Source organism: Plecotus auritus (genome assembly GCF_963455305.1).
Source record: "Plecotus auritus genome assembly, chromosome: 1".
NCBI lineage: Eukaryota > Metazoa > Chordata > Mammalia > Chiroptera > Vespertilionidae > Plecotus > Plecotus auritus.
The window spans coordinates 139,548,908-139,563,208 of NC_137770.1; the positions used below are offsets into that span (position 1 = coordinate 139,548,908).

General features: G+C 40.1%; 1 protein-coding gene across 13 annotated transcripts in view; it reads left to right on the forward strand.

Moving 5' to 3' along the window:
* Positions 1-14,301, forward strand: part of ACBD5 (acyl-CoA binding domain containing 5) — a gene marked incomplete at its 3' end in the record, with an annotated part of 68,780 nt that overhangs the window by 35,660 nt on the left and 18,819 nt on the right. For all 13 annotated transcript variants that reach the window (XM_080649207.1, XM_080649210.1, XM_080649202.1 and 10 more), the window contains 2 exons: positions 3,131-3,398; positions 8,912-9,111. In XM_080649207.1, coding sequence (XP_080505333.1) covers positions 3,131-3,398; positions 8,912-9,111 — 468 coding nt within the window. The remainder of the gene's footprint in view (positions 1-3,130; positions 3,399-8,911; positions 9,112-14,301) is intronic.

A 14,301-nucleotide genomic window follows, 5' to 3' on the forward strand; every position in this document is an offset into this window, starting at 1 on the left:
CATCAATTCATTGCCTCCCCTACCAAGGATCAAACCTGAAACCCTGGTATATGCCTGGTTAGGAAATGAACCGGCAACCTTTTGGTGCACGGGACAATGCTCAACCAACTGAGCCACTCTGGCCAGGCTGCTTTTTTCTTTTCTTTTCTTTTCTTTTCTTTTTTCTTTTCTTTTCTTTTCTTTTCTTTTCTTTTCTTTTCTTTTCTTTTCTTTTCTTTTCTTTTCTTTTCTTTTCTTTCCTTTCCTTTCCTTTCCTTTCCTTTATTTTATTTTATTTTATTTTATTATTTTTAATATTTTTATTGATTTCAGAGAGAAAGGGAACGGGAGAGATAAATAGAAACATCAGTGATGAGACAGAATCATTGATTAGTTGCCTCCTGCACGCCACCTACTGGGGATCAAGCCTGCAACCTGGGTATGTGCCCTTTACTGGAATCAAACCTAGGACCTTTCAGTCTGCAGGCTGACGCTCTATCCACTGAGCCAAACCAGCTAGGGCAAAGGTTGAGATTTTGAAAGATCAAATTATTAGCAGTTACTACTTTGCAAAAGCTGAAAACAAACCATGTTCTAGAATAGCCACTTAATGGAATAGATAATGGTTTGGAAGTACTGTTCTGAAACAAATCGATATTTGAAGATATGAAATATTATATATATAAATAAATAAAAATAAATAAATATGTGTATATATATGTATATATATATGTATTTCTGATATTTCAAACCAGAATACCAATGCATACCAGTACAACATTTGGAATTTTATCAGGTGAGTTAGATTTCTAAGATAAGAGAATAAGAGAGAGAAACATTTTAGAATTTTTTATTTCCCCTTTTATACATTCTCATCTATTAAGCAGTACTTTTCACATTTTAATGGGGAGCTTGTGATAGTACAGATGCTTATGCCTGAACCCCAGGTTTTCTCATTTCATAGATCTGGGATGGGATCCACAAATTTACATTTCTAATCAGCTTTCAATTGATGCTGATGCTGCTGGTCTGCAGACCACACTTCGAGTAGCACCTAAAGCATAAGGAGCTAGAATTCTACCAGAATGGGAGATGTGGGTAGGGGATTGATATTTATTAGTCGCACTTCACCTTTTCCTTGCTTTCATAAAGTAAATTTGTTTTCTGCTGCACTGAGAAGATAGAAGCCCTTAGGTTGTTACTCCAACTTCACGCCTGGACACTTATGTCTTTGACTTACTGACTCTAAGCTACACCTATTCAGTCTTTGTCATCTTCCTACCTCAAGCCAATTTCTCTAAAATGTATCATATTTTCTCTCACCTCTTTGGGAACCTTCATTTTTCATACTTTCCAGACTATTCCCAACCAATGTCGCTCTTCTGGTTCTTTATTTTCTCAAGCTATTATATTTCTTCCATCTTTAAAAGAAAAGACTCTCTGAACCTTCTGATGCCTTGTAAATATTGTCTTATCTCCCTCCTCCCCTTTATAGTCAGGCTTTCTATTGGTTGTGTTCATTCATGATATTGATTCACTTCAGATATATATCATCATGCCTTTGTTGCTAATTTTTTGTTTGTTTGTTGCTAATTTGAATGGATGCTTTACATTTCCCATCTCACTTGAATATCATTAAATAATATTAACTACTTTGTCCTTGAAAATACTTCCTTGGTTTCCATTACACCATTTTTTAAGAGCTTCTTTTTATACTCCTTATGTCCTTTGTAAACTTCCTCTGTGAGTTTTTCTTCCTCTTGTTGACCTCTTAAATTAGGCGTTCTTCAGGCATATATTCCTAATTATTACTACCTTGGTTTTAACCATCAATCACATGCTAATTACTCTCAAAGTGATATCTCCAAGCTATATTTCTCTTCTGAATTCTAACTGCCCTATTAGACATCTTGCTTAGGAATCTCAATTTTTTACTTATCTATAACTATACCATTGTCTCTTTTGTTCCCTAACGCTCCTTATCCTCTGTATTTCTTTTGGTGAGTTTCACAAAACCATCTAGTCTTTTCCTTTCCCTTACTCCCCACATTCAGTCTTCAAGTCCTATAGATTCTGTAATCTCAAAAGTTCTCAAATCATCCTCTATCCCACTACTATGTTATTGGTACATGCTGTCATCATTCCCACACTTTGGAATTGGCTTATACTCATCTGTTCTTCAAGTTTTGTGGGTTTGTTGTTTTTTTTTTTAACACAAAACAAAAGAAATTTATTATCTCATAGTTATAGAACTTTAGGGAGGCTAGAAATCTGAAATCAAGTTATCAGCAAAGCTGTGCTCCTCTGAAGGCTCCAGGGGACAATCTGTTCCTTGCTTCATCCAGGTCTCCTGGCCCCAAGGGCTCCTTGACTTGTGATTTCATCACCCCAATCTCTACCTCCATCTTTACATGGCCACCTCTTCCCTATGTTGTTCTTCAAGTTTTAGTTCATATCATTTCTTCCAGGAAGGCTGTCCTGACCAAGCCCAGTATGAGCTCCTATAGCAGCCTTTGTATATCTTTTTCATTATACTTATCAAACTATGTTATAATAATATTCTCTCTTTTGCTAGGACTAGAAGCCTCTTGCAGCGATTCTCTTTTGTCATATTTATCCTTAGAGTTTAGCATAGTAACTAGGCTAAAGTAGACATTTAAATGTTTCTTGGATGAATGAGTCACTCATGAGAACAATTTATTGCCATAATTTCTCAATTTTTTGTTCATGGATGATTCATTTCTATCCCATATTTTTCCTACATATAGGAGGCAGAATATGAATTGAAGAATTTTAAATAAAAATACTTTTATAGCCGAAACCAGTTTGGCTCAGTGGATGGAGCGTCGGCCTGCGGACTGAAAGGTCCCGGGTTTGATTCCGGTCAGGGGCACGTACCTTGGTTGCGGGCACATCCCCAGTAGGAGGTGTGCAGGAGGCAGCTGATCGATGTTTCTCTCTCATCAATGTTTCTGACTCTCTATCCCTCTCCTTTCCTCTCTGTAAAAAATCAATAAAATATATTAAAAAAAATACTTTTATAATAACATGAAAAAATATTTTATAAAAACAGTAATCTATTAATAAGAAAACTTTGTGGTGTATAATTTATGTTTGTAGCTTTTAATTAAGTCTTGTTTTAAATTTGTAGTCTTTAGATAGCTTTACATCAAACAATGGACCATATCGATATTACTTGGGTGGTGATCCCAATAAGCCCTTGGAAAATTCTGGTTTTCCTGAAGATGTTCAAATTTCTCCTGGAAATGGCAACATTGGGGAGATGCAGGTGGCAGCAGTCGAAGGAAAAGGTGAAGTAAAGCATGGAGGAGAAGATGGTAGAAGTAACAGTGGTGCGCCACACCCTGAGAAACGGGGTGGAGAAAATGAGGAATTCTCTAATGTCAGAAGAGGGAGAGGTGTGTATTCTTTCTTTCTTTCTCTCTTTCTTTCCTTTTTTTTTTTTTTTTTGCTGACTTTATAACCTAATTAGCAAAATGGTAGGTTCTAGGTTGGAAAAACATTACAACTATCAATTTACAAAGGGAATGTTAAAAGTGATCTGTACATAATATCTGATCATTTTTAAAAATTTCTAGTTCTCTCCTTTTATTCCACAAGGCATAGTGGTGTATTCTCTAAAAATATGGGGAGGGAGCATTTCTATATTTATATTTTTTAAGCAATTTAAAAAAATATATATTTTATTGATTTTTTACAGAGAGGAAGAGAGAGGGATAGAGAGCCAGAAACATCAATGAGAGAGAAACATCGATCAGCTGCCTCCTGCACACCCCCCACTGGGGATGTGCCCGCAACCAAGGTACATGCCCTTGACCGGAATCGAACCTGGGACCCTTCAGTCCGCAGGCCGACGCTCTATCCACTAAGCCAAACCGGTCAGGGCTAAGCAATTTTTTGAGGCAGCCAACTTTCACTCCCTGAGTAAGTCACTTAGCAGTTCCTCCAACTGTGCTGATGCTTATTTTACTTACTTTTGATAAAAATTAAAATTTTTGGTCTTTTTTACATTTCTTTACTTAAGTTAAAAGATATCATTTAACGTTGACAGCTCAGATACATAAAACGTTACAACAGATAAAAGAATATTTAACAATTAAAAAGTAAGCATTAAGAATAGTAATGTGATGAGGTAATAGAGTTGAATGGGGAAGAAAAGTAAATAATTTATAATTGTTCATAGTAAGGAATGAATAGGTATTGTCAGAAAAGAGAATTAATGGAAAGACAAATGCTTATTATCTCACTTATGTGGAATCTAAAAAACCAACAAACAAAAACAAGCTCATAAATACAGAGAACAGTTGCAGATTGGTGGTTCCCAGAGGCAGAAAGAGGGCAAAATGTGTGAAGGTGGTTGAAAGGTACAAACTTTTAGTTATAAAATAAATAAGTCATGGAGATGTAATATACAACGTGACTACAGTTAAATGATTCTATATTATATATTTGAAAATTACTAAGAGAATAGATCTTAAAAGTTCTTATCACAAGAAAACAAATCTGTAACTATGTATGGTGACGGATGTTAACTGGACTTATTGTGGTGATCATTTCACAGTATATACAAATATCAAATCATTATGTTGTACACCTAAAATAAAAGGAAAATCCCTGTTTAATTTTATGAGGTCATAACACGTTAAAGGATTATCTGTGAATTTGGTTGAAAAAAATGTACATAAAACAAATTTAGACATGGTTTTGTGAATACTGCTGCTTTAGGGTTCCAGGATGCTACAGGGCAATGAGGTAGGTAGTTTCCAGATTATTGTGGAAAACAAAACAAGCAAAACTTACCCATTATATTAGCAAATGTAAAAACTTAAAGTATTTCATTTCTGCAAAGGTAGGGTAGCATGCTGGTACCTTTTATATATTGCATAGAACTGTCTCAGACTTTCTAAAAAATAGCTTGGCAACACTTGTGAGGAAACTCCACAGAGTTGTTAACCCTTGACCCAGTAATTCTTCTTCGAATCTTTCTGTCCTAAAAAAAACCCAGTAGAAATCTAGACAAGAATTTATATACAAAGACATTTATTTCAATGTTATTTGTAATTGCAAAAATTTGAATTGATTCTAACTATCCAAAAGTGGATAGTAAGATTTAATAAATTACTTCATGTCTTACTAGGGAATTTATGCAGCCATTTCAGTGTTTTTGGAATAAAGTTCAATGATGATAAATGTTTATAGTATTTTTTTAAATAAATCTTTATTCAGATTATTACAATTATTTCTCCTTATTCTCCCCATAGCTCCCCTCCACCCATTTCCCACCCCACCTTCTGCCCTTACCTCCCCCCTACTGTCCTCATCCATAGGTGTATGATTTTTGTCCAGTCTCTTCATGAACCCCCCAGACCCCTTTCCCCCTGAAAATTATCAGTCCACTCCCTTTCTATGTCCCTGATTCTATTATATTCACCAGATTATTCTGTTCCTCAGGTTTTTAATTCACTTGATTTTTAGGTTCACTTGTTGATAGATATGTATTTGTTGTTCATAATTTTTCTCTTTACTTTTTTCTTCTTCCTCTTCTTTAAGAATACCTTTCAGCATTTCATATAATACTGGTTTGGTGGTGATGAACTCCTTCAGCTTTTTCTTATCTGTGAAGCTCTTTATCTGCCCCTCAATTCTGAATGATAGCTTTGCTGGGTAGAGTAATCTTGGTTGTAGGTTCTTGCTATTCATCACATTGAAAATTTCTTGCCACTCCCATCTGGCCTGCATAGTTTCTGTTGAGAAGTCAGCTGACAGTCGTATGGGTGCTCCCTTGTAGGTAACTGTTTTTCTCTTGCTGCTTTTTTATTTTATTTTATATTTTTTATTGATTTCAGAGAGGAAGGGAGAGGAAGAGAGAGATAGAAACATCAATGATAAGAGAGAATCATTGATTGGCTGCCTCCTGCACGCCCCCCACTGGGGATCGAGCCCGCAACCTGGGCACATGCCTTGACCAGGAATCGAACCTGGGACCTCTTGGTTCCTGGGTCAACGCTCAACCGCTGAGCTACACCGGGCTGGGCTCTCTTGCTGCTTTTAATATTCTCTCTTTGTCTTTTGCTCTTGGCATTTTAATTATGATGTGTCTTGGTGTGGTCCTCTTTGGATTCCTTTTGTTTGGGGTTCTGTGGCCTTCCTGGACTTGTAAGTCTATTTCTTTCACCAGGTGGGGGAAGTTTTCGGTCATTATTTCTTCAAATAGGTTTTCAGTATCTTGCTCTCTCTCTTCTTCTGGCACCCCCATAATTCTGATGTTGGTACGCTTGAAGTTGTCCCAGAGTCTTCTTACATTATCTTCAACTTTTTGGATTTTTTTTTTGCTTTTTGCTTTTTCGGTTGAGTGTTTTTTGCTTCTTTGTATTTCAATTCTTTGATTTGATTTTTGTGTTCCTCTTGTCTGTTTTTGGGTCTCTGTATAATATTTTTTATTTCAGTCAGTGTATGTTTAATTTCTAGTTGGTCCTTTTTCATATCTTCGAGGGTCTCGTTATATTTATCAGCCTTTTCTAGGATATTCTTTAAAAGCCTTATAACCGTGGTTTTGAATTCTATATCCAGTCGTTTGTTTTCCTTCATTTCTTTCGTTTGTGATCTGATTCTTTGACGCCGCATTTTCACTGCTTCCCTGAGTTGGTAAGGTTGATTTGTGTGCTAGGTTTCCAATATGGCCCAGTGGGTCTGCCTCCCCAGTTAACCTGAGGTGGACACTCTTGGTGCACCCCTTTGTGGACTGTGTGTACAGCCTTGTTGTAATTAAGTCTTTATTGTTGTTGGTATCACTGGGAAGAATTGACCTCCAGGCAAGTTGGCTGTAAGGATCAGCTGTGTCTATGCTGGGAGAAGTTCGGTGCTGGAGACAGCTTTATAGGATTAGACTTGCCAAATTGCAATAGCCTCTGTGCTCAGCTTGGATGGGGTGGAGTCTCAGTCTTGGCTTCCCGTCAGCCTTGCCCTTGCGCGCATGTGCGCGCCTTCAGACCTCTGCCTTCCCGGCTCCCAAGTCTCCGCCCGAGAGTCCAGACTCCCCCCACAAGAGCGTGGGTCCCCAGGGGCTCGCTTGGAACTGGGGTTCACTGCAGTCAGAACTGGGGCTCAGTGCAGTCAGGAGCCTCTGACTTCCTTCCACTAGGGAAAGCCTGTGGCAACCTCCGCAGCCTTTGTGCGCACTGGCACGCGCGCGCTTTCAGTCCTCCGCCTTCCCGGGATCCCGAGTCTCCGCCCGAGAGTCCAGACTCCCCCCACAAGAGCATGGGTCCCCAGGGGCTCGCCTGGAACTGGGGTTCACTGCAGTCAGAACTGGGGCTCAGTGCAGTCAGGGGCCTCTGACTCCCTTCCGCTAGGGAAAGCCTGTGGCAACCTCCGCAGCCTTTGTGCGCACTGGCACGCGTGCACCTTCAGACTTCTGCCTTTCCTAGCTCAAGTCTCCGCCCGAGAGTCCAGACTCCCCCCGTAAGAGCATGGGTCCCCAGGGGCTCGCCCGGAACTGGGGTTCAGTGCAGTCAGAACTGGGGTTCAGTGCAGTTGGGGGCTTCCTTCCCCCTTCCGCCAGAGAAAGTCAGCCAGGCTCTCAGCTGCCCTTCCTCTCTGCGCGCACAAAGACCCTTTGCCGTACCTCCAATTCTCTGTGAGCTTTTCTCTTTCCTTCTAGTTGTAGAATTTTCACTCAGCCAGCTTTCCTGTGGTTCTGGATGGTGTCCGTTCTGTCTTTTAGTTGTAGTTTTGGAATTGTTGTGCGAGGCAGCAGTTTAGGTGTTTACCTATGCCGCCATCTTGGTTTCTCTCCTTTATAGTATTTTTTTAAAGTAGGATACAAAATCATGTATAAGGGGTAATGCCAATTATGTAAATATATGCATAGAACAAAGAATAAATGCTATATAATAACATTTTTAAAGTAATAAGATTTTAATATTTATATAAATATAATGGAATTTATCATAAAAGCATTTTATTTTAATTTTATTATTATTTTTATTTTATTTTATTTTTTAATATGTTTTATTGATTTTTACAGAGAGGAAGGGAGGAGGATAGAGAGTCAGAAACAACGGATGAGAGAGAATCATCCATCAGCTGCCTCCTGCACACCTCCTACTGGGGATGTGCCCGCAACCAAGGTACATGCCCTTGACCGGAATCGAACCTGGGACCCTTCAGTCCGCAGGCCGATGCTCTATCCACTGAGCCAAACCGGTTAGGGATTTTTATTATTTTTAAAACATTTTGTTTGTTTTTATTTATTATTATTATTATTATTATTATTATTTATTTCAGAGAGGAGGGAGAGGGAGAGAGAGATGGAAACATCAATGAGAATCACTGATGGGCTGCCTCTTGCATGCCCCTTATTGGGGATCAAGCACGCAACCCTGGACATGTGCCCTTGACTGGAATTGAACCCAGAGCACTTTAGTCCGCAGGACGATGTTCTATCCACTGAGCCACGCCAGCGAGGACCAAGAAAAGCATTTTAAATCACTTGAGAGACTTACAGTGACCAGAAAGGAAAATGTAGTTATTTAATACAGTTTTTTAATACTCTAAAGAAAGTCTTCAAATATTTTCAATCTTGTTACTTTTAGTAAAGAATTTTTGAGAATGCACCCTGAATATGTATATTGAAATATCATATACTTGTGAATTATATGCATTTAGTCATGTGCTAGTATATTAAGTACATTATAAAACCTTAAATAAAAATCTAAGAACATATCAATATAAGTAGCAGTGTACATATCTATTCTTTAACCCCAGTAATTTATTTTGTGTAGTTCCTGATTGCTCCCACTCCACTTAGGAGAGTTAGATCTTAAAGAAATAATAGGAAAATGAATAAAACACACCATTTCTACTTTTATAGGAATAACTTGCAACTAACTTCTTTGCTCTCTTAAAATAGGACATAGGATGCAACATTTGAGCGAAGGAACCAAGGGTCGGCAAATGGGAAGTGGAGGTGATGGGGAACGCTGGGGTTCAGATAGAGGAACAAGAAGCAGCCTTAATGAGCAGATTGCTCTTGTGCTCATGCGGCTGCAGGAGGACATGCAGAATGTCCTTCAGAGACTTCATAAACTGGAAACACTAACAGCTTCGCAGGTAAGCTTCCAAATTTATCTTCTACTTGTTGATCTTTTGAAACTGTATAATCTATATTGATCAGATTTACAGAAATTAATGTATTTTAATGATTAAAAAATAAATAAATAGGACCTACTTTTGAAAATATTACTTCAAACTGACCCAAAAGCTAAATGCCAGTTAAAATAATAGTAAAATTTTAGTGTAAAATTAGCAGTACCATTTTGGAGGAAGGATAGGTTGCTTGGTGGTAGAAGAATAAGAACTTTAAAAATAGTTTAATTTAAGTAACTAATGAATAGATCATACCTAATGCCCTAGAGTTCATCATTAAAGAGTCATTCTTTTGCCCTAACCGGTTTGGCTCAGTGGATACAGCGTCAGCCTGCGGACTCAAGGGTCCCAGGTTCGATTCCGGTCAAAGGCATGTACCTTGGTTGCGGGCACATCCCCAGTGGGGAGTGTGCAGGAGGCAGCTGATCGATGTTTCTCTCTTGTCGATGTTTCTAACTCTCTATCTCTCTCCCTTCCTCTCTGTAAAAAAATCAATAAAATATATTAAAAAAATAAAAAATAAAAAAATAAAAGTGAAACAATTCTTTATAAAAAAAAAAAAAAGAGTCATTCTTTTGTAGTAAGCATTGTCCTCTATCTTGACCTCTTTTAAAAATGCTGTAGAGCCCTGACTGGTGTGGCATAGTGGTTGAACATTGACCTATGAACCAGGAGGTCATGGTTCAATTTCTAGTCAGGCGACTTACCTGGGTTGTGGGCTCAATTCCTGATCCCTGGCAGGGGGTGTGCAGGAAGCAGCCCATCAATGTTCCATTCTAACATTGATGTTTTGCTCTCTCTCCCTCTCCTTTCCTCTCTAAAAATCAATAAAATAATAAAATCTTTTTTAAAAATGCTGTAGAGATATGTTAAGTTACTGATTCTCTTTGTTGTTGTAGTTGTTAATCCTTACCCGAGGATATGTTTTCATTGATCTTTTTAGAGAGAGAGAGGAAAAGACAGAGAGAAACATCAATGTGAGAGAGGCACATTGATTGGTGTGATGTTTCTCTTTCCTTGATGTTTCTATCTCTCTTCCCCTCCCGCCCTCCCTTCCACTCTTCCTAAAAATCAATGGAAAAAATATCCTCTGATGAGGATTAACAAAACAGAAAAAGAAAGAAAATTCACTCAAAAAGGAGATTCAAATGGGTGTGCCCCAAGGAGGGCTGCCCATACCCAGTTTTTAATGACTACCTCTACCGAAAGCTCAGTATTTCCAAAGAAACTGTATGACAGCAACTTTATGAATCTGGGAAGACTTGATACAGAAAAACAGTCACAAAAAGTAATACATTAAGAGTAGTCATTGCCCTAACCGGTTTGGCTCAGTGGCTAGAGCGTCGGCCTGGGGACTGAAGGGTCCCGGGTTCGATTCCGGTCAAGGGCATGTACCTTGGTTGGGGGCACATCCCCAGTAGGAGGTGTGCAGGAGGCAGCTGATCGATGTCTCTCTTTCATCGATGTTTCTAACCCTCTATCCCTCTCCCTTCCTCTCTGTGAAAAATCAATAAAATTTATAAAAAAAAAAAAAAAGAGTAGTCATTTGGGAGGAAACCAAGATGGCGGCATAGGTAAACACCTATACTGCTGCCGCACAACAATTTCAAAACTGCAACTGGAAGACAGAGTGGACATCGTCCAGAACCACCGGAAAGCTGGCTGAGTGGAAATTCTACAACTAGAAGGAAAGATAAAAGGACACTGAGACCCAGAGGAGCTGTGGAGGACAGAGGTGCTGAGACCCGTGTGAGGAAAGAGCGGGCGGCTGAATACGCAGCTGGCTTACTTGCGGCGCGCGCGGAGAGGGCGGGCAGCAAGCACACAGCTAGCATTCTCGTTCGGGAGAAAAACAAAACCTCCCGACTGCACTGAAATCCAGTTCCGGGTGAGACTTTGGGTACCCAGACTCATTCGGGGAGAAACTGGACTGTCTAGCAGCGGGCGAAACGGGAGGGCAGCCTTCTCTCAGAGGTGCGCGCAGCTATTGCTGCGGGACACTGAGACACAGGGGCCTCGTAGGGCGGGGCTGACGGGAAACCAAGGCTGTCTGCTCCACCCTGAGACTCCACCCCATCCAAGCTGAGCACAGAAGCTCTCCCAGCGGAGACACAGCTGATCCTCACAGCCAGTTGGCCTGGAGGGTCAACTTCCCCCAGTGATACTAACAACAATCTAGGCTTAACTACAACAAGACTGTGCACACAGCCCATAAAGGGGTGCACCAAGAGTGTCCACCTCAGGTAACTGGGGAGGCTGAGCCACTGGGCCCTAGAGGACACCTACCACACAAAGCTACTCCATCAACTCAGGGAAGCAGCCAAAATGCAGAGACAAAGAGGCAGGTCACAAATGAAGGAAATGGAGGAAAGTAAATGACTGGATATAGAGTTCAAAACCACGGTTATAAGGTTTTTTAAGAATTTCCTAGAAAAGGCCGATAAATTTAATGAGACCCTCGAGGATATGAAAAAGGATCAACTAGAAATTAAGCACACACTGACTGAAATAAAAAATATTATACAGAGATCTAACAGCAGACTGGAGGATTGCAAGAATCAAGTCAAAGAATTGAAATACAAAGAAGCAAAAAACACTCAACCAGAAAAGCAAAAAGAAAAAAGAATCCAAAAATTTGAAGATAGTGTAAGGATCCTCTTGGACAACTTCAAATATACCAACATCAGAATTATGGGGGTGCCAGAAGAAGAGAGAGAGCAAGATACTGAAAACCTATTGGAAGAAATAGTGACTGAAAACTTCCCCCACCTGGTGAAAGAAATAGACTTACAAGTCCAGGAAGCACACAGAACTCCAAACAAAAGGAATCAAAAGAGGACCACACCAAGACACATCATAATTAAAATGCCAAGAGCAAAAGACAAAGAATATTAAAAGCAGCAAGAGAAAAACAGGTAATTACCTACAAGGGAGCACCCATACGATTGTCAGCTGATTTCTCAACAGAAACTATGCAGGCCAGATGGGAGTGGCAAGAAATATTCAAAGTGATGAACAACAAGAAACTACAACCAAGATTGTCTACCCAGCAAAGCTATCATTCAGAATTGAAGGGCAGATAAAGAGCTTCACAGATAAGAAAAAGCTGAAGGAGTTCATCACCACCAAACCAGAATTATATGAAATGCTGAAAGGTATTCTTTAAGAAGAGGAAGAAAAAGAAAAAGATAAAGATAAAAATTATGAACAACAAATACGTATCTATCAACAAGTGAATCTAAAAACCAAGGGAATAAAAAATCTGATGAACAGAATAAACTGGTGAACATAATAGAATCAGAGGCATAGAAAGGGAGTGGACTGATAATTCTTGGGGGAAAAGGGGAGTGGGAGGTGCGGGAAGAGACTGGACAAAAAGCGTACACCTTATGGATTAAGACGGTGGCGGGGAGGTAAGGGCAGAGGGTGGGGTAGGAACCTGGTGGAGGGGAGCTATGGGGGAAAAAAAAGAGGAACAATTGTAATAATCTGAACAATAAAGATTTATTAAATTAAATAAAAATAAAAGATTGATTAAGTTTTAAAAAAATTTATCTAAATAAAAATGTTCAATATTAAAAAAAAAAGAGTAGTCATTTGGACTTAACAGGTCTGCTCTTAGTATTTAACTCATGGATAATTTATTATTATTTCACATTTTAATTGTATTTCTTTTTAAAACATTTATATTGATTTGAGAGAGAGAGAGAGATAGAAGCATCAATGCTGAGAGAGAATCATTGATCAGCTGCCTCCTGCATGCCCCCTACTGAGGATTGAGCCCTCAACCTGGGCATATGCCCTGACTAGGAATCAAACTGGCAACCTCTTGGTGCATGGTCTGATGCTCAATGAACTGTACTACACTGGCTGGGTGGAGACCTTGTCTTTTAAAAAAAGATTTTGACACATTAAGGACTTTCCCTCTTAAATTTTGCATAATTCATTTGTATGAATGAAAATTTGCATAAATAGCCCAGCCAGGGCGATTCTCTGGATATTTTATTCTTTTAAGTATATTAAAAATAAAATTTTAGCCCTAACCGGTTTGGCTCAGTGGATAGAGCGTCTGCCTGTGGACTCAAGGGTCCCAGGTTCGATTCCGGTCAAGGGCACGAACCTTGGTTGTGGGCACATCCCCAGTAGGGGGGTGTGCAGGAGGCAGCTGATCGATGTTTCTCTCTCATCGATGTTTCTAACTCTCTATCTCTCTTCCTTCTTCTCTGTTAAAAAAAATCAATAAAATATATTTAAAATAAATAAATAAATAAAATTTTAGCCCTGGCCAGTTAGCTCAGTTGATTAGATCATTGTCCTAATATGCCAAAGTTGGGGTTCAATCTCTGGTCAGGGCATATATATGAAGTAACCAATAAACGTATAAATAAATAGAACAACAAATCAGTGTTTCTCTCTGTCAAGTATCATTGATTTTTTTTTCCTTAACAATATATATGGATAAATATCATTAAAGCAAAAAATCATCATGCTTATCTATACTAATAAAAGGATAATGTGCTAGTTAGACCAGGAGACTGGACATCTTCCTACCGTCCGACTTCCTTCTGGACAAAGCCACGGTGATGGGGGCCGAGGCAGAGGCGGTTAGAGGCAATCAGGCCAGCAGGGGAGGGCATTTGGGGGCCATGAATCTGGCCGGGGAGGGTAGTTGGGGGCCATGAGGCCAGAAGAGGAGTGGTTAGGTGGCGATCAAGCCGGTAGGCAGGCAAGTGGTTAGGAGCCAGCGGTCCCAGATTGTGAGAGGGATGTCCAACTGCCGGTTTAGGCCCCATCCCCTAAATCGGCAGTAGGACATCTCCCGAGGGGTTCCAGAATGGAGAGGGTGCAGGCCGGGCTGAGGGACACACACCACCCCCCCATGCACGAATTTCGTGCACTGGGCCTCTAGTTATATATAAGTACTAAAGGCCCAGTGCATGAAATTCTTGCATGGGTTGCGTCCCTAGGCCTGGCTCCCATCTACCTGCCTCCCCACTCCTCCTTCCCTCCGCCTGCTTCTGCTCTCACCCACCCCTGGTTCCCCATCCCAGCCCAGGGCCAGGCCCTGTTCAGGCGATTGGGACCTGCCAGCTGTGGGGAGGAACTGGGAGGATGGCCAGCAGGCCCCAATCGGGCAATCAGCCTGCTGGCCAG